Raw genomic sequence first — 24,836 nt, forward strand, 5'->3', positions numbered from 1 at the left:
CAACATACACACCTTTTGTACTTGACGAAGCATCTGTTAAATTTTAGTGAATTTGTAAGCTGTGTATGTAGACTATTCCCCTTACTACACCTATGACATACGATTGAAAACAAGAACAACCATAACCTTAGATACTCTCTTCAGCAAGAGCACAAAAATGGAGCTCCTTTGGAATATGCTATCAATTAATAAGTTGTTCATGTTAAATCCTTTATGTTGTTAAATGTTTATGCATATGAATGTGGTAAATGCAAGGTGTATTGGGTGGCATTTTACAGAGGAAATTAGAGAGACCGATATTTTTTCTGTTTTTATTTTATTGACTGACATTGATTACAGTCAACAGGTAAACAAAATGAATGAGCATGATATTTCCATTGACCACAGCTTTACAACAAGACATTTATCTCAACATATTTGCAGTTTTGAAAGGCATTAAATATTCCATCCTTGACCAAATGTTAGGTGTATTGTGCGGTACATTTCGGTGTCACAACTGTAACACATGGTTATTTCTCGGTTACCTTCTTAAATCTGTATTTAATGTATTTAAAAACAAATAAGTATGAGTGGTATTTCAGATGACAGATGTATGAAACAATGTTGTCTCATTACATTCATGACAAGAATGCAACGGAGACAATTACTAATATTTTGCCATGAAGTTGCGATGCATGGTTGTTGCTTGCATTTCAAAAGCATTGTCTTTATAATGAATTTGAAGAGACAATATGTCTGCAATTAGAACAGTGCTGCACCTTCCAAAAATATATATTTCATTGTCTGCTCCACAGGGCAGGGTATACACACAGTTCCTCTGGTACAGTGTCAGCCACTCTCCGCATACATTAAAAGATATGCTTTAAAAAACATTTTTACAGACATGTATAAATCTACAAAGGTATAATGCCAGACTTTTCTTACATTTTATGCTCTATGTTAATAAAAATATTGGTGCTATAATGCATTAAGAGAATACAAAACAAAAATAATACATAGTACCAGATCTGTACAAAATATACCAAACCTCTCCAACGAAGCCTTTGTCTTTACATGCATTCAGAGATGCACACATGGAAATTGTCTGATGTGGGATCAGAGATTTGACTGCATTGTCAAATGTAAAAAAAATTATAAATAAAACAAATCTTTCCTTGTGGAGAATTTGAACTAATTTACCTACCTATGTTTCAGATGTTAGGCAAAATCATAGAACAAATTTAATCAGTCATGCTTTTTTTTAAAGTACAACAATAAAACAAATGAAAACTAATTAAAAAACCTGCAGTAAGTTAGCCCATGCTTTTTTTTTTTAACTTCATTGCCGGTATTCTGATTGAAAAATAGTGTGAAAAATAGGAAAACAGATGTGTTACCTATAGTAAGAAGATTACACTGAGCATCATATACACCTAGGGTCTTTTCAGGTCCACGTTAAAAGGTGAGGTTTTAAATGTTACCTAACCTCCCACTTCTTGCTCCACATATTTCTCATATTACAGTTTTTAAAAAATGAAAAGACAGCAGTTAAATAAGCTGTTTCTGGAATTCTGAATATTACATACATACATCCTCACCATTCATTTAGTTGGAAGTCCATTCCAATTATAATGACAGTGTGACATAATACTGGGAAGAAGGTTTAACCTTGACGCTTAAGTGGATTTTTGAGTGGCTGATTTCTGATGAAATTTTTACTGAAAATAACATTGATGTTTTCCCCTCATTGTCTCTGTGATCAATTGGCGAGACAAATAAAGCAAGAGGAATCAAGTGTGCCCTCTGAAATAGATGCTTTCTTAGATTGCAGAGGCCGTCATGTGATTGAAATAAATAACAACAACAAAAGTGACAGAGAAAATATGTGAAAAATACATTGCATATTAAATTGCCTGGGGTAGGTGAATAAAAAAAGATCAGTCCACAAAATCCCTTTAAGGCAAATGAATATCTGGTTAATACTTAATCCCATTTTAATACATTCAATGCACAATTCCTGGTCCTCTTGTGTATGAGGGGGTCTGACTGTGTGTGAATGTGTTCTAAATGCAAGTGTGTATGCTCGTGTGTGTGTGTGTGTGTGTGTGTGTGTGTGTGTGTGTGTGTGTGTGTGTGTGTGTGTGTGTGTATAGAGTTAAATGACTTTGCATGTCTCAGCAGTCCTGTTGGAGGTTTAGTGCCAGGTCCTTGGGGAAAGGAGATCAGGAGAATGCGGCGCTCCAACGACCAACATCTCAGTTTCCTGTCTTCCTGAGTTCAGACTCTGGGATAGCTGGGATGCATTCGTGTGGCTTGGCAGACGCCACAAATCCAGGCAAACAGGTGCACTTGTACGATCCCTCTGTGTTGGTGCACTGCCCGTTCTGACACAAGGGCACCTTGTCGCTGATGTCTTTGCACTCGTTTATGTCTGCAGGAAAAGAAAATATGAAGAGTCAGGGACACAGGAAAGCTATCCTTCCTTCCTTCCTTCCTCCCTCTCTCTCTCCCTTCCTTCCTTGTTCTGATGATGTTAATGTCGAGGTGAGATTGTTTAAAATATCATACAACATCATAAGCACTTTAAAAAACATGGCACACAACATTTGTTCCAGAGAAGTTCCCGTTTGTACAAGGTTTTCCCTCAAAACTGATTATATGTTGTAATTTCTCATCTTGTCTGTCTTTAATCAAACGTGCCATTGTGTTGTGTGCTGGCAAGGTTAGATATAAACTTGAAATCCCTCCCATCTCAAGCCCACTACTGCTCAGAATGACAGAAACATGAACAATGCACTGGATTATGTTTCCTTCTCCCCTTCAAGGAACTGTTTGCCTTTTTCCAGCAAGAGAGGTCTGATTGTCATTTCATGGCAAACAGTCTCAGACGACTCCATCTCATGTTCTACCAGGGAAACACTCTTGGTGACATCATAAAAAGAGAGATGGTAAAAATTACACAGTTCCCATATGTATGGAAAAAGCATCTAGCCTTGGAGATGGAGAGTTGATTTTCAAGCAGAACATTGTAATCATAGCATGTTATTATAAAAAGACAGTTTCACATTCTTAGAAAACAAACATAGAACAGATAAAGGATCTAATATCTCATGTGGGTACTATTCAAGGCTTCCTCACGCTCAATGATAAAACATGTTGGTTTTGAGTACGCTGCTTGCATTAGTTTCGCATAAAATATATCTTTATGCAGGCTTGTTAAATTCAAAGCTTCTCCTTGAGCTCGATGATGCACTGTGAGTCACCTCCCTTAAATTAACCCAGGATCTGGCTCCACAAGGCTTAAACATGACGAGAGACTTTTCTGTGGTTAGATTTCAGGATTCATCGTATTTTCAAACCAGATTACATAAACTGATTTAATCCTCCTTAATATGAACATTATTCATGAATGTTTTTACTTTTAGACATAGGGTCTTCATGTGGGTGGTCTGTAGAGGAAGAAAGAAAATTCCTGGAAAAACAACCCACCAATGCAGGCCAGTTTCTTTATATCAAATTCATAACCATCGAAGCAGTCGCAGGTGTAGCCTTCTCGCACACGGACGCAGCGGCCGTTTTCACATCCGTTCAAGATTCCACATTCTTCTGCTCGGAGACCCTCAAAGCCCTCATAGCGCTCTGGTTGGTCACAGAAAAATGCACAGAAGTTATTCATTTTATTATATTTATGTTGTATGATAACAAATGGATCAGATCAGGTGAAAGATGAGGAACTATTTTTCTGTCTTATCATGAATAATAATGCCTTAGGATATTGGTCAAATATAGACTTTACTAACCACCAAAAAATTAGCGAATGAAAACCCTTACACTGAGCGCCTGTCTGAGAACGATGCATAAACCCACCAGGATGAGAATCCACTGGTTGAGGCAGGTGCTCCTGTGGTCGGTGGATGGGAACACGAACATGCGGGTTTTGAATGTTGTAGTCATTGTCATCAAAGAGAGGGACACTCTCAGGAAAAGGGCCTGCAGGGTTGCCATACGTGTCAAAGTATGGCGGAACAAAAGGCTCCTCGGGTTCCTCAAGGCCGTACTCATATCCCGGCCGCTCGCGCAGACTGTCTGAGCCTCCCCTCCGAGGCAGGTTGCACATCACTGCATAGTCCTCTGAACACAGCAGCACACACATAGGTTTATTATAAGTAGTGATTAAAGACAATGTGTCTGTTACTATAATGACTGCTGTTCCTAAACCATGCCTCTCATGTGCATCCCGCTTCTCACCTGAATCTCTCTGGGGACAGAAGGCACACTGGCCGCTCCAAGCAATTCCGTACAGGCAGCAGCACTCGGTGTATGTAGTTCTACGGCCATGGAGAGGTTCCGCACAAATATTGTCATTCTCCAGACGTTGCCAGCATATGGCCATGTGCACATCGTGGTCTGGTTCTAGAGCATCTGGGAGATAAAAGTTGGGGTGAGCAGGAATTAACAAACAGAGAAACGTCAAATAGGGATACAGCTGTCTACACATCCTAAAGCTTGTTCAGTCAAAGAGAAGAATATCTTCTGTTTCTATCATTTTTGTTGATGGTTGTGTTTGTTTTAATGATGATTTTGAAGATCATCAATGAAAATTTCCCCCATGGGATAATGAGGACTATGATGAACTGGTAAGAGAGCTTCAGCTAACAATTATATTAATTACTAATCTACACGTCTATTTTATTGCCTTATTTATTAACCTCCTGATAAAAAAAATTAAAATTTACAGAATGCAAAATCTCTTATTCAGATCGTTTCATTTGTATTAACAACAAGCTGACACGAGTAGAATGTTGTGTCACACCTTCTGTAGTGTTCGTGCTGATGCACCGACGCCGTGTGCCATCCAGAACTAATGGCGGGCTGCAGAAACAGTTGAAAGATCCTGCGGTGTTGACACACACTCCATCCTCACAAGCATTCCCAAAACCACATTCATCGTAATCTGAGAACACATTTGCAAAGAAAGTCTCATTAAAATAAATAAAGCATAAAGCACTTTCAAAGGCGATAAAAATTCATGACATTTTTATGCATCGATATCATTACTAAACTGGAGGATAAACATGATGAAGTGATCAACTGCCTCTGAAGACTTTTCAAAGAATTTCCAATACTTTTTAATTCTTTATAAATATTTTCATTTTTATGCTAAACAGCTGGAGGTTATTTTTTGAGCGTATTGAATGGATGTAATGCAAAATTAGAATGAAGGCTGAAACATGAGATCCATAGGAAATATGAGCTTCATGAGAGCACCCAAAACACTAGCAGGAGACACAGATACTTCAGATTAAGAAATAAATATGATCACCAGCTAAAATAGAAATAAGTGTAATTTCTTACCCACACACTCAAGTCGAATGTTGTCATAGTAGAAGCCACTGCGACAGTAGCAGGTATACGTAGAGAAGAGATTTGAACACTGTCCATTCTTACAAATGTCTGACCCAAACATCTCACACTCATTCGCATCTGAGGGGAAAGAAATGTTCACACCTTGGTGTTAAATAAGTCAGACGGAAAGGAAACAACATTCTAAAGCTAGCGCTGTTTCTCTGCTTGAAACGTCATTTATTCATGTTGTAAGAAGCAGTTAGGACACACCATTATTACAGTAATTAACTGGTTACGCAGGCACGTGTCCAATTAATCTTGGCTAGATGTAGAGACACACTCATGAATGAAGTGAAATGCAAGTGGAAATAAAGCAGGCTGACGCTGCAGCTTTCTGTGCCAATGCAAATGAATATCAATAAAATAAATTAGTATATACAGTATAAGAGAAATAGTACCTATGTAAGGACGCTGGTCACCCAGGCTGAGCAAGGAGGACGAAGGTGGGGACAATAATCCACTGCCATGAGGGCAAAGCTGATTATAATCTTCTGAAAAATAAAAACTGGCTTAATTCATATATATAAGATGCAAAAATAGAGAAAAAATGTTAAGAGATTTACTGAATAAACTTAGATTACTATATTCTGACATATCAGCTTCTTGCTGTTATACCTCTTCCTTGTAGAGGACAGGCATGAATCTCGCAGTTGTCCCCCCAGCCCGCCCCCACCGTGCAGCAGCACTCTTGCTTGGTGGTATTTCGAGATAAAACGTTGTCACAGAAGTTGATATCATTCAAATTGTAGTAACACTCTTTCCTCTCTTCGGATGAGGGTGCGTGTGAAGGGGCTCCGGCCGATGGTTTTAGGGTCATTTCAGCTGTAAATGGGGAAAGAAAGCAGCGATTCAGGCTATGTGAGGTCCGAGGTCATGGTTAGCCACAGAAGTTTGATTTTGAGAACTTTGAATTATCACTCATAAAATAGCTTGAAACCCAGAATTTCCTATTGAAGTGAAATCTCCCGGTAAACAAATTAAATCCTACACTTCACTGGGACGTCACCACACATCCTCCGGCAGATAGTCCGTTACCCACTGCCGCCACTGCTGAGCCTGCTCATTTGTCCAAAGGCATGGGCTCAGGCATTTCACCCTTAAGCTGCTGGCTTAGCCAAATGGAAACACTGGCATGTGAGTCAACACACCATTCACTCTCACATGATTGATTAACACACGTCAAAAGCAAACAGTGGAATGTGGCAAAAAGTTACACAAAGGCATAGCTGGGGTTTAGCGCCCAGGAAGAAGAAAAAACATCCCCACTGAGGGCGCGCCGCTTAATAATGTAAATACGGCCAATTCATGTACACATACGCCTATCATGCCTGGAGACGTGATGGTATTTCACCAGTCAAAAGGCCTTTTCTGTCATTCTGAAATTGCAGTGGATTGCACATATGTGACCTCTGCACTTAAGATCATTTTAGCAGGGAAGAGAGCAATGTGTCTTCAGCACCGATGGCCAATAGCTACGTCTTATCCCTGTTTGCCTCGGTGGAGATATGGGTTTGCTATAACTAAGCTCTTGGGGTATTTCCCTCGACTCCAGTGGGGGAGTTACTTAATGAGTCATTCAAAGGATTAGGCTAATACACATTTTTGAAGGCAACACACCCAGCCTATAAAATAAATGGAAACAGCAAGGTCAAAAGATTCTCTACGAGACGCGGGGCAAGTCATATCCACCTCGTCACCCTTGTTGTTTGGATAATGAGAGACAGCTCATTAAATCAGAGAAAGCTCCATCTCCCGATGATGGGATTGAGAATTAAGTCCTATGAGTCACTGTGAGCGCTGGTCCTGCTCTATTACCCAGGGAGCGGCACTGGCTGGTGATGGGATCAAATTCCTCATTGTCGTTGGGGCAGATGCACAGGAAGCTGCCGTCGAAGTTCTCACACAGGGCCTCCCCGCACAGCGCCAGGCTCATCTCACACTCGTTCACATCTGAGAAAGACATCACTTCATCAGGCCACGTCTGTATGTAATGATGACTGATTCATTTTTCTTTGAGTACTATGATGCACCCTTCTCAGACGCTTCCTCTGATTATCACACTTTGGAACAAATTACTTTATCTCTGTATAGAAAACGACTGAAGTAAAAAGCATCTCTGGTGATATTAAATATTGTTTGTTGTAATATTCTGAAGTTATTGTCTAAAAATGAGGATGTCAATCCTTTAACAGTACTCTCATTTTCAAAATAGGCTTAATAATAAGAAAAACAGCTGGGCACGGTTTGTTTCAGCAAACGAGATACAACATTTGTGCAGTATGAACTTGAACTTGTGTGCTGTTTACAGCAACAAGACTGTAAGTGTGGCATTGACTCAAAAAGATATGAATTCCCAGTTTGTTTTGCAGCAGTACTGTGCAATACATATATTTTGGAGAGAGGTTACAAACCAATGCATTTGCTCATGTCTCCTGGCGGGTTCGTGTAGCCTTGGTCGCACTGGCATCGGAAGGAGCCGTCAGTGTTCTCACAAAAGCCGTGTTTCCCACAGATGGTTTCATTGACACACTCATCAATATCTGCAAGGGGCGAACACACAGAGAGGACAGCACAATGATAATATTTACAGCGATGCTCAGCACAATAGGCGTTCAAACTGCTGCAGTAAACAGTGTGGGGATTTCCCACAATAAACATAACTACCATTTTGACTTACAATAACAACAGAAATCACCGACATCATAACATGTCAGAGAGGGCTGCAGATCAGACAATTCATTACAACAGTTTTCAAACTCTGGCACTTGTGAAGTAATTCAGGGAGAGTTTCTCTCTGCATCAACAAAGTGAAATTGAGTGTAGCCCGGATCTGGAAAACTGCAAGTGAAAGTTCTTTGGTCGTGTCAGTAGAGTGAGAAGTGACACTGGAAAACTGTGTGCGAAATTTAAGACATGGGGACTTTACGGCATACAGCAGCACTCAGCTTTTACCCACTTTACAAGAAAATGGAGAAAGATGGCTGGGAGTTCAGGCTTGGCACAAAAATATTTTTTGACAGCTTCCTCACAGGGTCGTCTATCCCAATCACTGTTTGAACCAGCCTCAGTCTGCATGACATCAGCTGGAGATCTCATTTGGAGTAAAAATTGTACTCTGAAGGACTTTGAGAATTTATTTTAGGGCCTAAATGGTAGTTAGGGATCAAATCTGGTAGGTGGCGGCCTACAGTAGTTCCATGACTGCATAGCAGTAAATCGTAAATATGTTAAAACCAGTGTAGCAACTATATGGTTATAACCCAGATTATAAAAGAGTTGGGCTGCTGTGTAAAATGTAAAAAAAGCTCCATGCCATCTCTGCTTGTTTGACCCCTGTTATAGTCACGATCAGCCACTACAAATAACCAAATAGGTATTTGTGTCAGCCTTTTGTTACCCCTGTCACAACATACTTATAACGCTTTGCTCGCCTGATATTCTGAATCACCATGCATTTACAAAAAAACGGCGAAATCGATGAGGTGAAACATTAAATATATTCCTCTGTACTCTTTCCATTGCAGCATACAGCATGTCAATTAGGATAAGTAAAGTCAGATATGGTTGTGTTTATGGTTTACACAATGGAATGTGTAAAAGCAGTGCTGATTTCCTTCCATTCATCGTTTTAAGGCAACATTTGTTAGCAATTTTATACGGAGATGACTTAATAATTCTTGGCATCTTGAGTATAACAGAAGGCCCAAAACCCAATACCGTTGTAAAGCTAGGCTAATTGTAAAGGTTTAAAGCATTACTAGAGTTTAATGTTCTTTCTGTAGTCATATGAGATGTTTTTTTGTCAGTTTGTATTACTGCAGGTCAAACTAAACTACATGTATGTAGAAAATACAGTTACTTAATCACAATCTACTGGTTTTCAAGTGAATCTGTTTAGTCTTGGCCTCAAAGGAGCATGAAATACCCTGTTCTTTCATTCAATCCAAACCTGGTGTTTCTGCATCTTTGGGGGAAATTTGTTCAGGAACTCATGTGAAAAACCACATCTTGTTCTTCTCAGCTTAACTAGAGTCAGCAAAAACAGTTAAGCCACAGAAAAAAATTGAGCCTTGTGTTGTTTCTGCAAGTCATTAAGTTGGGTACTTTGGGACAGAAAAGCCGATTATCTGACATGAACAACGCTGATGTTATTGAAGAACACATCACTATGTCTGTTTTATTTTAAACATGATTAGATTTCTTTGAGTTGACTTTGTAGAATTATGACAAATCTCTGTGAACATTACATTCAAGCTTGCCATGGCAGAAACTGCACTAGTGATCAAAAAACTGATTGATGAGAACACAAAAATGTGAAAATGTGATTCAGTTTTTGAATATTTTTTTCCCCCCGTCTCACTCTTGCAAAGTCTGCTCATAAGATAAATTTGGACAAAAAGTCAAATCAAGACCGATGTTTCACATGTGTAAACCACTTTTATTTTGCCTTTGAGCACTCATTGGTGTGTCAACTGCAAAAAGGAAGAAAGTGAGCCCTAGGAGCTGCAAGTCATTTGATCTAAACTGAGCGCTTGGCCAGCGTCCTGTCATCTCAGACAGGACACAGACATCTTCTTTTTCATGCTTGCAAGAGGGAAAGTCCTCTGTCACTGATCCTTTCCTGATTTGGCATCGTCTCCATCATGCCTTTGCGGTCAGCAACAGGGGGCTTCCACAAGCAAATAAACCTGTGTACACAACATTGTCTTTGTCATTTGTTCCCTTTGCACAGGAAAGACTGAAACTTTAAGACTCAAATGGCTGCAAGATAACCAAATGAGACAGGACAGAAAACTGTTAACCTCATAGATTTGCATTTTGCAGCCATGAATTGAAATGACAAACTGGTGCGGAGTTGTTGTTGTTTTTTTTTTTGGATACTTCAAGATGTAATGTACAAATTAAAAATACGTTTTTCAAAAGAATATTCCCCTGGCTAAATCAGAAGCATTCTTAGAATAAGGTGAAAAGTATCGTATATCAGACACTTGAGGAAGTATTCCTGATGTGTGTTGAGTTTAACTGGAGTTTGGTATGCTGGAATGACAGCAACCTCCGGCTGGGAGGTCTGGGAAGAATGCGATGAAAGCCTTCTTTTAATACACGAAATGATCAGTGTCTGCAGGCAGATTTTCATTCATGTGTGACATGGAACAAAATATGCTGAAAACCACATGTTGGGATGAGATGCAATCAAATTATCATCCTGGGGAGAGATGAGAGCATTGAGACCAAAAATAATTTAATGGCCTTTGCTTTTTCTGTGTATCTGGTTGTGTTTCAGTGGCAGCAATTCTTGAGCAGCCATTTGGATTTATCATCAGCCTTCTGATCGTAGGAGTAATGGTTTGTGGGGGGAAAAAAAACAAGTAATGCAAAATGAGATAACTCCACGAGCAGCACCTGGGCTTGGCTTTCTTAGTTTTTTTTCCATGTAATACCAGTTACGTCAGAACACAAGAAGAGGTAAAAAAAACGCCTGAAGGGAAGAACTGCGGCGAGGAAACACGTGAGGAGAACACTTGAGATGGGAGGAGCGAAGATTAGGTCCCAACAAGCACCGATCATAATGAACAGACCCAGGAGGACCTGTTTCCTCGATCAGGTGATGCAGTGCAGGGGGTTAAGTGAGGGTCTCTGTGCCGCATGTTAATCTGAAGCACATGGTGGCAAGTAAAAAAACAACTTAGGATCAGTTCCTCTACAGCCCCCGTATTTTCATGCAGATGATATTTGACACGCTACTCGATGAGGATGAGGAGCATTTGTTTTTGGGGAAGTGTGTTTGTGCACTTTGTTTGACATTACACCTACAAGTGGTCATGGGCTAACAATAATCGAAGTTGACGTCATATCATGGGGTGTACTTCGAAGACAATATATCTTACATCTGCACCGCTGTACGAGCAATCATACAGATTTCTATACGTTTAAAGGGTTTGGGACGTTGGCAAGAGTGTGACCACATGCAATTTCCGCCCTTCGGAAAACCTTTTTAATAGACAGGGCACAGCTTGAGGGAATTTATGAGCATTACAGTGAATAAGAGTTAAAAAACAATGAGCTGTGAATATATACACATTGACTGTTTCCCAATCCACCAAGAGCCTTCACAGCAGAGCTGCAGCTGACGTGATGCTGAGGAAAAACCCTGTTTTTCCCTTTTGTATTATGACCTCTACATCTAAATCAGTGCTACAAGCACAGCCAAAGACAACCGCTGCCCCTCGAAAGACCGGTGCATAAAAATAAAATGTCCCTCACAGAAATGGTAAATTACAGTGTCGGGCCTCTTCTTAAATATTTGTTGATTTTTACAAGCAGACAAAAATGCGGCGGAGTAATTAAGCTCCCTCTGTGGACTTTTATTGGGGTGACGGCAGCATCTCCCAAACTTGCCATCATGAGGTGAAACAAGCCACTATTGTGTGTACCACTGGGCTTCTGAGGGTAGGGAGTGAACTGGTGCTCAGACTGGGACTATGAATCAGTGCTGAGTTGTACAACTGTTTGTTTTGGGGTCTAGAGAAAATGGGAATAGCTGGCGTCATCATGGAGCAACAGGGGAAAGACATCACATGCAATCATACCGGGATGCCCATTCAAGTAAAAATTTTGTGGCACCACAGGGGACAATGGTTCTTTAATCTGGTTCCATTACAGAATGTGTCATGTAGGAAAATAGCTGTCAATATTATTTTGCTTCCGTGATGGCAGCGGTGGTAGTAACTGAATCAGACATCTGTGTGAATGCATTACATGGAGAGGTGGTCGGACAGGATGGGAGTGTGATGCCTTGGTGACAAAAGGATTTAAAAAACAGCTAGTAATAAGTTGGCGGTTAATTCATAAAAAGCAGAAAATCAAGTACTTTTTTTTTCAGATTTAGGAGACTGCATTTGTTGCTGGACATGAGATCAACCGCTGTGTAAAGGGGAAAACTAATGTCACACATCTCTTGAAAACTGCAACACTGATTACAGCCACACACTGTTCTGTTCTGTGTAATACATAAGACCTACAAGGCAAAGAGGGGTCTTAGCTGATCGCTGTGTGAAAAAGGCTTCTGATTTGAACCTATGAGCTGCTTAGCAGTGTTTTTGACTTTGCATCATATGAGTGGAAAGGTGAACAGCTGGTTTCAGTCTCCCTTCTTATCACACCATAAGCCCCTTCACTCAAAAAGCTGACAAAATCATAAAGTGCCGTGATCAGGCAGCCACACATAACTGGGATTAGGGTGGAGGGGGGAGGGGGGGCGGATGTCTGGAGTGTCACCGATCATCACTGGAGCAGCATATTCTACCCCAAACTCCATCTGTTGATAGTCAAATAAAAACTAAGGGTCATGAGAATATTTGAAGCCGTTCTGCAATCCGAGTGCAAAGGTTGCAGTCTCTGCTTCTCTTTCCCTAACACAAACGCACAAACAGCGATGCAAAAACCCACATTTAACCACATGCACATGCACACATACACTCTCGCACACACATACAATCACCCACAAACACCCACAGCAACCAACTGTGGTCCAACACATCATTCCATTGTTATGCTCTCAGACTGCTTTCCACTTTTCGCCTGTCTCCCTCCAGTGACTGTTTGGACCCCGTCCTAATATGAGGAAAATATTTGGCCGTTTGTTTTTGTCTCTCATAGTCCTCATAAACCAGACGTGTTGTTTTATGGCGCTACGAGAGCAACAAAGACACTACAAATATAAAGACTAATAAACTTAATTCTTTGTGCAACAGCCGTGTACATATCTGAAAGCCCACTTGTCTGATCCTGCCAGTAAACACAGAGGGCTTCATGTACTCTGGAGGTCAAAATGTTGTATCTGTTACTGTTGGCTAGCAGCAGAACCAGATGCAGCATAAGCAAAGGCTGGCCAGTCAACCCAGACTGACTGGCAAGCCGAGCCAGGCTCTACCTTTAGCAGGTAAAAGATTAAATGGCCTGAAAAACCCGTCCACTCTCAGAAATGATCAGGTTCCACCTTGTGTCTCTGCCAGACGCATTTCATTAGCTCTGTTTTCAGGAGGAGACAGTTATTAGCCGCTGGCCTCACACGCTGCCTCCAACGACAATGAACTCCTCCTTCTGAAGTCACCCAATTCCAGGGGCCACTTGTCTTCATCTTCCCCTTGGCCCCTTGTGTGGGAAGACTTTGAGTACCTTATTGCTTTTGATTCACGTCTGCCTCTTTGTGACTCCAAGCCAAACAGAAATAATTATCTATGCACAGAGGGAGAGTCCTGTGGACTATTCAGAGTGATGAGTCAGTTTTGTTATGCTCTCCCCTTTCTTTAGGTTCACACAGTAAATAGGTTGAATTAGGGTTCATTTATGGTGCACCATGACGCAGATGTCATTTACTTTAGTCTAAACGCATTTAGACTCAAAATCTGCCTGTTTTGTCTTCATATAATTAACTCTAAACAGACATTTTGACCACTCACCACAGTCTGCGGTGTCCTCTCCTTCGAGGCCAGGCTGGCAACCCATGAAGCACCGATAGGAGCCGATGGTGTTCTCGCAGCGCCAGGTACCACACACCAAGCTTCCAAAATCCTTGCATTCATTCTGATCTGATCCAATGAGAAAGTCAGAGACAGATATTGGTTAGAAATTGGCAAACTGAGGAACAAAGAAAGAGACATGCATGCACAAACACACTCTCATACTGTAATGGCAGTCCAGCAGGAGTCGTCCAGGAGGCCTGTGGTGTAGCTGTCCTCAGTATAATGCAGTACGTAACAGTACAGGCCAAGAACAATATTATCACAGCAACCAAAGAACTTGTCAAGGAGCTAAAGGGAGACGTTCCAGAGGGAGAAACACCTCCTGCTCACAAAGGGGTCATTCATACTTCCCTCTGGGGAGAGGGAGTGCAGCGCTCCAGTCATGTAATCCAGGCACCCCTCAGTCCTGGGACCATGGAGAAAACTCTAAGCCAGGTTGGGACAATCTCATTCCAGCCCTGTCCCCACTTGTTATAGATAATCAATCACAGCCACCTGTACTGAGTACACTCCAGTCGAAATGTGGCGTGATCATAATTTTGACAAATTGGTTGCCTGAGAACGATCAAACCCCGAGACAGTCTGAGGTAATAAAAAAAACCCCACTTTGTCATGCATGAAAGAGCATCTCAAGGCATCCTCACCTTCACAGTCAGCCGTGTCAGTACTGAACTTGAAGCCGGTCTCACACAAGCACGAGAAAGAGCCATCGGTGTTTAGACACTGGCCGTGGATGCACACATTGTCTTTACTGCATTCGTCCACATCTAATGCACAGAAGAGAAGAAAAAGCGAGAGTAATTAGACAATTAGAGAAAGGATAGGCTAAGATTTATTACACATTGATTATCATTACATATAATCATATATCCTCTGTGCTTAATAATTCCGCAGGGAACAGCCCTCCCTTTAACAAGTTTCACAAAAAGAACATGTAATCAAGCGCTAGTCCAGCACAAGATGCATTGGCCACTTGGAGCACTTAACAGTACGCTGGCAAACAGGAAACAAGGAGGAAAAAAAACATTTACCTCAGCTTTCTTGGCTGAGAACATTTCCCTCCAACTCTTAAAAATTCACAATGAATGTGATATGCTTGATTAGTCGTAGATTGGTGGATAATTGCAGCATTACTAAATAAATTTTAAAGTGCTTCAACCTGGGTTTAAAAGTGGAGGAAAGGCAGGAGGAGAAATTCATTGCGGAGGAAAAGACCATCTTTCTTTTCCAACCTTTGAAAGTCAAATAATTTTCTCAGAGACGAAAAGGTAAATACCCGTTTGTGGAGACGAAATAAAAACAGCACCTCAGACTTTAAGCAAACACATAAATACACTGTCACCGGATGACTGCATTTCATTTAAAGGCCTTCAAGTCCTGTATTGAAAGGTAGAAACCCGGCTGGATTGAATTTATGCCTTTTTCATTCTTTTATTAGTCCTTTATATTGCATTTGCTGTTTTTGCTGAGTGACCAGTCCGGTCAGGGCCAGGCATCATTTAGTATCACCTGACTAAACCCATATGTCATTCCTATAAACCTCTATATACTAATCTTCCGTTCACCTCCCCGCGCAGGATCATGTCAGAGGAGTCTGGTTTTTATTGTGTCAGCACTGTGCACACACAACAGCAGACTGCAAGAAAATATATGACAACTGCTGATTTATTGGATAATTAGAGGCCCATATTTGTTGTGGCGGGTAGCCAAAGTACCTGACACAGGCTGGGCAGTTGGCTGTGAGCCTGAGGATGATATCTAAAGCTCTCCAAGGCCAGAATCTCAGTGGAAGGATGACCATGTTCAAGGACCGTTCCTGGTTCATTAATATAAGTCAAATCCAGAGATCAAAACCTACCTGCTTCACATCACCGTCAGATATTTCACTGACAGACAACATTATCTTTACTTCACTTCTTATTACTCGTGCATGACATACAAGCAATAACACTGATTCAATTCTGACATCCCTGCCAAACTTAGATCATGTATTTTGACAGCAAATACTTAATTGGTTGAAAAGAAAAGCTGATGATCTGGTTTGATGCTTTTCTCCCATTGCAAGGTCATTAGGTGAGGCTGAAATAACATTAAACCGATGTCCAAGCAGGGAGAGACTGAGCTGAGATGGCTAATGAGGCCATGGCTCATTTCACAGACTGGTGTGTGCTCATCCCTGGGTCTGACCCCGACATCCAGGACAGTGTAGACAAGATGCTATCTGCCAGCCTGCATGCACTGAATGAAGATGCACAAACGACTACTTTAAAATGAACTGAACCATTGTATCATTTTGACATTATTACCAATTTAATCCACTTTTGACTTATACAATGGAAAAAGCCCATAAATTATGTAAAAAATAGTTATCCATTGATTTTAGTGCTTTATCATGAGTATTTTATACCTTGACATTATTATTAGTGTGTTGTACCTTGACAGCCTGTCCTTCCATCAGTGTTGATGTATCCATCAGGACAGATACATGTGAATGAGCCCTCAGTATTCCGACACTCTCCTTCTCCACAGATCCCCATTATGGTTAAACACTCGTTGATGTCTGTTGCACACAAACATAAACACACACCATGGAAACAAGCTGTGGATAAAGGCCAACCAGTAATGTGTGTGTGTGTGTGTGCGTGCGTGTGTGTCTGTGTGTGTGTGTCTGTACCTCTGCAGGATGTCCCATCCACCAGCTCCAAACCAATGGGGCAGGAGCAAGTGTAAGAGCCAATGCTGTTGGTGCACTGGCCTCCCCTACACAAGCTGTTGTCCTTACATTCATTCACATCTGCAGTCACACACACACACGCACGCACGCACGCGCACACACACACACGCACACACACACACACACACACACACACACACACACACACACACACACACACACACACACACACATATTGGTTAAAATGATAAAATCACTGTCAGAGGTCATGTATCATTAAGTTTATAATGGGTTCTACAGCACCAGAACAAAATAATGAAAGGAAAACCCTAAATTCAACCCTAAATATCCACTTCTTGTACCGTCACATGACAGGCCATTGGCTGCCACTGTGAAGCCTGGGTCGCATGCCATGCAGGAGAAGGAGCCCTCTGTGTTGGTGCAAAACCCAGTGGGACACACATCTGGGGTCTGGCATTCATCGATATCTAAGAGACAAGAGAACATGGAGAAAATAGATTTAGGAAAGTTTCGTGATAAATGTATCTGATTTGTCAAGTAACATGTTGTGATGTGTAACTTCGTCCACACTTTTAACAGGCATTTTCAGTATTAACAGTTTAATGATTTTTTGTACTCTCAGGTTAGTGTTTAAAATAATGGTTAGAGGTATCAGCATGAATTAAGTAACAGATGTTCTCTGGCCCTCTGTCTGGCTCTAACCACTACCCTGGAATTTAGGGTTCCACCAGCAGCCAGATCCCCTTTAACCTCTGGATATAAGAAATAACATTACGCAAAGTGACCTCTACAGAGTCAAATCAATTGTTCACTTTCTTATCTGTTTAACATTATTAATGGCTGAGTGTGACTCAGCCCAATTTACAGCAAGCCATGCCCTCTTTATTAGATCACACTGACAGTGTTTTATTAAAAAGGGTGGAGAGACAAGTATGCAGGACAGTCACAGAATCCAAAACAGAAAGCTAAGACAGGTGGTGTACAATTACTGGATGTACAAACAGTCGCTGGCTCGCTGATATGCGATCACTGGACATTCCTTTCGCTTTCACAGACTATATTTCTTATGGAGAATATAGTGCAGGCCATTGTTAGGTGATTCAGATGTAGTTGCCTGTGGGCAAACAGAGAGAATTCTATAGAACAAATCCAATGTTTGAAAGGCAGGGGAGTGGCTGACTTCCAATCAAACCCTAAATATTTTCCATGGCATCAGAGGCATCCATTAAAATCCTATCAGGGGCTGACTTGGACTCTGGCTTGTTTTGTAAAACTTTTTTTTCCCAGAGCAAAGGCACATATCAGTAGGGGATCTTCCTCCTGGGCTAGATCCACACTTCCATTCAAAAACACACCATAGTAAGTCTAACTAACTGAGGCCATGTTTGAATCCATTTAAGTAATCATTTTCCCATGAAGTCATGGCAGATCTAACCTCCTTGGACTTGTCAAAACAGTCTTTCCACCACACTTGTCTCATAAATCATGTCACCATAAATTACTGAGCAGTGTAAATATTTTTGATAATAATGTTCTGAGTCTAACTATGCCTTTTTATTGTGCTCTACTGTTTACCACACTGACAGCTCAGATTGTTCCACACACAGAGGTAATCATACCTTCACAGTCGTAACCATCCTCAGATAGTTGCAGGCCAATCCCGCAGCTCCTGCAGGTGTAGGATCCTGGATTGTTCAAACACAACTGGCCCGGGCACATGTTAGCCACCAAACACTCGTCCACATCTGGACGCAAAAACACAGACACATCATAGCACAGATTAACATCACTGGCTTCAAATAAATAAAGTCTGCCACTTGTAATCAGTTAGACTGGTAATCATTGGTTGCTGGAATTGCAAATGTCGACGCCTCTTTCTTTTTAGTTGAACTATCTGCAGGACATTAGCCTGACATCATCTCATTCTATTTGAGGGCTGTTGTCTCATTGTTTTGAGCGAGGCTTAGATGAGTGGTGCCAGAGGCAGATGGCTCCAGGATCCAACTATGATGTGATGTCTAGAAGGAGTATTTTGGGACTTTTTTTTAAGTGAGATGATGGACCTTTGGGGCCAGTGCCATCACACCTGATGCTGTTGACATGGTACTTCAAACAAGCTGGCAAACACTTCTCGTGTATTATGAGGAAGTCTGGCATGCTTGAATAGAAGAAGGCAGACACCTTTGTTCAAGGACACTACTTCACAAAAACACATTTCCAAACTAGTACAGCCAAAACCTCACCGTCACAGTGCTGTCCATCCTCAGAGACTCGGAAACCAGGTTGACAGATGATACATGTAAAGGAACCGTCTGTGTTTGTGCATGTTCCCTGGGGGCATGTAGTGGGCAGTGCACACTCATCAATATCTGTGTGGAACAACACAGACTCTTAGACATTTATTGCACATCAGGGGCATCTCTACAGCCAAGAACAAAACAGTCAAATCCATGATGACAGCTAGAACTCATCAGAGTTAGTTCCTTCAGACTGGGCTCAAAACCAGGGATAATGCATGGTTTCCATGAATGGTGTTGAAAATACCAACCTTGACAGAGCTCTCCGTCATATGATACTCGGTACCCTGTGGGGCAGTTCTCACAGGTGTAGGAGCCCTCCGAGTTCAGACAGATCCCATTGGCACAGGTAGATAAGGATTGGCATTCATCAATATCTGGACAAAATACATGCACACCAGCACAGCCACACATGAATATCACTTTAGATAATGAATTACATGTAGAGAGAATTCACAGCAAACACATCTTAACTTGACACAGTGCACAGATACACAGAGTAAGTTTGAGGACATGTCCACACGGTGATGGATCTTTTTGAAAAAGCAATTTTTTTCACCCAGCATAGAAAAAGATTTGTGTCCTCACGACGGTGTTTTCAAAAAAATCTCCGTCCACACGTAACCGCATCAGTGCGTTGATCAACACTTATATAAGCAGAACAACTCCGGGAACGACTGGGGAGGACCGGGACGTGTGGAAATTCACGCCGTTTCTCCTGGAGGACGACCTCCATCACAGAGTTCACCCACCAGCAGGCAGTGCTACCCGGTCCAACCCGGAAATGGCGTCGGCATCTTTGGCGAGGAACGTGAATGAATGAATAAATAACTATATATATAAACTTTATGACTCATAAAGAAAGAAACAGACAAAAAACTATTCAAGTGTCAAGCATGTTTATCAACGCGTCTTTGACGTGGAGCTGTTATACGTCAGAAAATAGCCGGTTTTAGCTCCGTCTATTCTGTGTGGACATGCAGACACGGGTCACTCACGCTAACGTCACAGCGGTTTTCGGCGCAGGGAGACGCCCCTCAGATAGAAAAAGTCGCGGATACAGTGTCCACAAGACAACGCAGACCGTTTTCAAAAAACTTCACTTTGGCCAGAGTTTTCAAAAAGTTGCATTTTCATCCTGGATATCTGCGCTGTCGTGTGGATGGAAGGTGTAACCTCAACAAAAAAATTTGTATATTCGAAAAGATCCCGCACCGTGTGGACGGGGCCTCAATACAAATGCTTTTCACTAAATGAGGAGCCCTGCTAGAGATTTTACCTTCACACCTCTTTCGGTCTTTAGTCACTCTGTAGCCAGCATTACATCTGGTACAAGTGTAGGATCCCTCTGTGTTGGCACACACGCCATTAACACACACATCAACGTGGGCACACTCATCTACATCTGGAAACAGAAAGAACAAATTCACCCAGAATGTGATGAAACAATCATCACCACCTTCCAGTGCCTGTCATAAATTGTTAATCAGCCAATTTCTCACCTTCACATCTCAGTCCGTCAGCAGAAGGTCCAAACCCAGGCCCGCAACCCTGGCAATCGTAGGATCCTGCTGTGTTGATGCAAATTCCCGCAGGACATACATTACCAGTTGCACACTCGTTGACATCTAACAAAAAAAGACACAATTTGCAGACCTTAACCTCCCGTTGACAGAGCTACATGAGGAGAGAAGTATGTGGTGGTGTATTACGCCCGACAGCTCTAGATAATACTTTACAGACCTTCACAGTTCTTGCTGTCTGAGGTGACTTGATAGCCATGGTTACAGATGCACTTGTGGGTGCCGTCCAGATTGGCACAGCGGCCATGGAGACAGACTCCAGGAAGTAAGCACTCGTTCACATCTGGAAGGGGGATATAAAGAAAGAAAAAGTGGGCTTCAGAAAATAAAGACCGTTACCTTTCGTAGACATTCTGTAGAGAACTACTGAGTCGTTGACATGCAATGTTAATAATGACTGTCTGAGCTGCTGACTGACAGCTACCTTGGCAAATGCTCTGCGGTGAGATTTTATATCCATGGAAACAGTTGCACCTATAAGAGCCCTCGGTGTTGACACACCTACCACGACCACATACTGTTTGGTTCAAGCACTCGTTTACATCTGAGGACAGAAGGGGACAGGACACAGCATATATGAGATGGTGATTTTTCTTTTTATCTTGTCACAGTGAGACTAAAGGGTCCATGAGAATAAAAGAAAGGTCTCTCTCTCTCAAACTCTGGTGGTATTTAGACACGCAGAGTCTTTTAAGATGTTCATGAGATATCCCAGCATGGACAACTTTGGGTGGAGATCAAAATTAGAGAATGATTTTTTCCTGAAATAATATATCGGTAATTTCACCGCTCTACAGTTGAAGGATCTTTCGTTGTGGCTGTACTTTGCTACTAGAACAGTCATGATCAAAATTAGAGAACAACAATGACTGTAGAGTAGAAAAAGATTAAAACTAATTTTTTTGAAGGTTACAACAGGCAACAATTAGTAGGAAGTATGTAGATCATTGCTTTGAATGACTTCAGCACAACTGTGGCCAGAGGACATCACTGGTCTCTCACATTATTCCGGTGTGAGTTTGGTCCAGTCTCTTTCACGGTTCGGTGACTGTAGTGGTTTCTTGGCCAAGACTTTGTTGGCAAGGACTCTTCAGTGGTTCTCTATGGGGTTTAGTTCAGGATTATTTTACTGTTTTCAGTTTCAAGGAACTCTTTTCCCCATTTTGCTGTGTGACAGGGAGCATTGTCCTACATGAATATTTGGTGATGAATGCAGGGATGAAAGTTCTGGTAAACATTTGCATTCACTCTGCCAGGTAACTAAAAGAGGCCCAGTTTCTTCTGCTGAAACCATGACACTTCCTCCTTCATCTTTCACTGACTTCTGTACACACTTTGGGTTCAGTCTTTCCCCACTTTGTCAACAAACGTAACCTGTTTTGCTATTGCTGATAGGGTCATCCCTTTGTCCTGCATCTGGACAACCTGCTGCCGGAGGGTTTCTGTCCCTGTAGAACGGCTCTTCGTCTGGCAGAGTCAGTGAAACTGAATGTTAAGCAGCCAGTTAAATAGGGGATGTCAGATAATCGAGGATATTAGCACCTTCCTTCACTGGAAGGTATCTGAAAGTCGTCTCTAATTTTGATCAGTCTTCTTTGTCTAATATCTCATTTAAGTTTTTATACTGTGCTTCAGGATATATGTAACTCCTGAAATATGCTTTAAATCTCACTCTTTTACTCCTGCCTGGATAATTTCCAATATGACTATACAGTGGTCTTGACATTTAGGAAATTGTAGGTTCTCTAATTTGATCTCCAGTGTATATTGCATGATTTTGTTGAAGTTGGAGCAAAATGCATCCGGATTCACTCAAAACCTTCTGGCTCAGAGGCGACAATGCAAAGCACAGCTCCACTGTATCAACAACACCTAAAATAAATGATTGTTGCGACTGAAACAATGCCAAATTAAAATTTAAGTAGCATTGTTGTAAAATAACAACAACAATAATAATAAAAAAAAACAGTAAAGGCTAATTACTAGAATCTCAAAGTACATTTTAATGCTGTTAAATATAGAAGGAAAATTCTAAATTCCTCCATAGGTAAAATGCAGCGAACCCAAACAAACAACTAATGTATTTGCATGACAAGATAAAACTGGAGGTACAAAAAATATATTATTGTTGTAAGTTTGGTCAATTGATGACGTGATGTAAAATAAACAAGGCAGTCAGAGACTGCAGCATCTCGCGACTTACCCTGACCCACTTCCAGGGTAGGTCTGTGACCATAGATTAAAGCTAGAACATAGGTATATCAAAGCACTAGCTTTGATCTATGGTCTTACTCATGCTGGCCTTCTTCCTTGTCTTTCTAACTTATCTGGTTCCTGAGTGTACAAAAGTTGAAATTTGACCTTGAACTACTTTTCCCAAGGTCAAGGTTATCATCTTATTTTCATCCCCTTTGCCGCCCGAGTAATATGCTTTTTGTTTCATCTTTCTATCTGCAACGGTTGATTACATATTTGGTGGAAATAGTAATGGGCGAATGAACGAACGGACGAACACACGAACACTGACAATTGCAATACATCACCGCTTTGAAGCAGGATGTAAATATGTGAGGTTGTGTGTAATTGCAGCAGGAAGCAACAATAAAATACAGACAATAAAAATAGAGCCATGTGTACAACTTAAGGGTTGCTCTGGCAGAGTACAGCAGTAAAGGGGAAACAATCACAGCATAATTAGCGTGCAAAATGACACAGCAGTCATTAAATTACATCACTGCATAGACCCAAACCTCATTCATTGCCCTTCAGTGTTTGATGCAGTAGCTGTCTTTTCCACCTCAGGAGCTTTACGTATAACCAGGAATTACATTTGTAGAGATGCCCATGTAGATTTTTATTATATAGTGGAATTTATCAGGTGTTAAAAATAGAATGGAGGTGTAGGAAAATGAAAAAATTCTGATTATGTAAGTATAAATTAAAGAAACAGAGCCATTAAAAGAGGAAGGGAAGGTGGTGTGAGGAAGGAAAAATATTTTTATGCAGAGGAGGTGGAGAGAGGACACTTAACTGGGGTGACAGAGAGGCTGAAACTGAGGGCTTTAGCAGTAAAAACACAGAGTAAATCGCAGACTGGATTTTGTTTGCCTAGCTGCGGGCACTGCCAGACATCTGTCAGTGCGGACAGTCGCTTTGTCTCTTCAATCATTCAGCATCTCCCAGGTCTCCATGATAAGCCCTGACAAGGGAATGGAGCTGTTTTCCCTATCACACCAGCAATTAGGCTTATCCACGATTCGGCTAATTGGGCTCAAACCACTGAACCACCTTCAATTGACTGAAGCAAATACTGGAAAGTTAGCGCTGGTGTTGCCAGTTTTATGTGACTCCCACTGCACCAGGGTTGTACTGTAGGCCCGTTTGCTCCGCCTGTGTGGATATGCAGTTGTAAAATATTTACCTTTATAAAGTTATACCTCATTTAATGGCTTCCTCTAAGTTACTTAATCTACATGACAGATTTACACAAAAAAGAATAGGTTCACTCACAAATAGAAATCCTCTTTAGAGATGTTTTCTTTGGAAGCCAGGACATAATGAGACTTTTATCATGGACATCAATGTTTTGACTTTCTGACAAATCAATTGTAAAGAACTCCAAATTACTATTAAATTTAAATCCCATATTTTCCATCTTCATTCTGCTTTTCAGCTCTTAGTGTTTCTGGAATACTCACTTTAGGAGTTCAGGTTCCCAAACAAATTAGATGGGTGTAAGGTCGTAGAGAGGGGATGTGGAAAGTAACACCAGTTCAAGTTCTAATGCAATAGGGTTGCTTACAGATTGGAAGCTCCTAGCATGTTAGCCTACACATAACCCACACCAAATGTAGTTCATTGGCCATTGGAGTATTCAAATCTAATTATCAGCAATAAGAGTTTTACAGGGGACCTCAGAGAACACTATAGGAGAGTGAGAAAATTTGTTTGCCTATAGGGACCTCCTCACAGAGGGGAGCTGACCCAGCGACCTTCTCAGACATCTCTTGTGACTGCTCAATTGTCTCACCTGGCCCTGCACTGATAATAAAGCCTTGCTGGCCTCAAAAGGACCCGGCAGTACAGTGGCCAGAGCTCTCCAACAATAACAAGCTGTTTGCTCAAGGCTGGGACTAAGACAAAATATTATGATTTTCTCCTAATTAATGTATTATGAAAAATCTTTTTACAGGGGCCAGTGATATCAAAAGATCAGAAATAACACAGTGGATGTGTTTAAACAATATTGGGGATATGCAGAGGCTGCTGGGTAGAGGAGCTGATATATCATGAGTGGAAACGCTGACTGCAGAGAGAGGGCAGAAGGTGGTGCACAGCCCGCCAGCAAAGT

The 24,836-nt window shown here is 41.4% G+C and overlaps 1 protein-coding gene across 2 annotated transcripts in view; it reads right to left on the reverse strand.

Moving 5' to 3' along the window:
• Positions 1–295: 295 nt before the first annotated feature.
• The window catches only part of LOC137610738 (latent-transforming growth factor beta-binding protein 2-like), an 81,021-nt gene continuing 56,480 nt past the window's right edge, over positions 296–24,836 (reverse strand). The window contains exons 20-41 of one of the 2 annotated variants that reach the window (XM_068338518.1): positions 20,910–21,029; positions 20,646–20,768; positions 20,405–20,530; positions 20,182–20,307; positions 19,154–19,279; positions 18,849–18,974; positions 18,225–18,350; positions 16,947–17,072; positions 16,585–16,704; positions 16,345–16,470; positions 14,555–14,677; positions 13,848–13,976; positions 7,797–7,925; positions 7,201–7,335; positions 6,001–6,207; positions 5,784–5,876; positions 5,335–5,463; positions 4,793–4,933; positions 4,228–4,401; positions 3,847–4,110; positions 3,469–3,618; positions 296–2,410 (exon numbers count right to left, since the gene is read on the reverse strand). In XM_068338518.1, coding sequence (XP_068194619.1) covers positions 2,235–2,410; positions 3,469–3,618; positions 3,847–4,110; positions 4,228–4,401; positions 4,793–4,933; positions 5,335–5,463; positions 5,784–5,876; positions 6,001–6,207; positions 7,201–7,335; positions 7,797–7,925; positions 13,848–13,976; positions 14,555–14,677; positions 16,345–16,470; positions 16,585–16,704; positions 16,947–17,072; positions 18,225–18,350; positions 18,849–18,974; positions 19,154–19,279; positions 20,182–20,307; positions 20,405–20,530; positions 20,646–20,768; positions 20,910–21,029 — 3,095 coding nt within the window. In that variant the 3' untranslated portion in view covers positions 296–2,234. Of the gene's footprint in view, positions 2,411–3,468; positions 3,619–3,846; positions 4,111–4,227; positions 4,402–4,792; positions 4,934–5,334; positions 5,464–5,783; positions 5,877–6,000; positions 6,208–7,200; positions 7,336–7,796; positions 7,926–13,847; positions 13,977–14,554; positions 14,678–16,344; positions 16,705–16,946; positions 17,073–18,224; positions 18,351–18,848; positions 18,975–19,153; positions 19,280–20,181; positions 20,308–20,404; positions 20,531–20,645; positions 20,769–20,909; positions 21,030–24,836 lie in introns of both variants that reach the window. The other variant, XM_068338517.1, reaches the window with a different exon arrangement.

The sequence above is a fragment of the Antennarius striatus genome, chromosome 17, assembly GCF_040054535.1.
Source record: "Antennarius striatus isolate MH-2024 chromosome 17, ASM4005453v1, whole genome shotgun sequence".
Classification (NCBI taxonomy): domain Eukaryota; kingdom Metazoa; phylum Chordata; class Actinopteri; order Lophiiformes; family Antennariidae; genus Antennarius; species Antennarius striatus.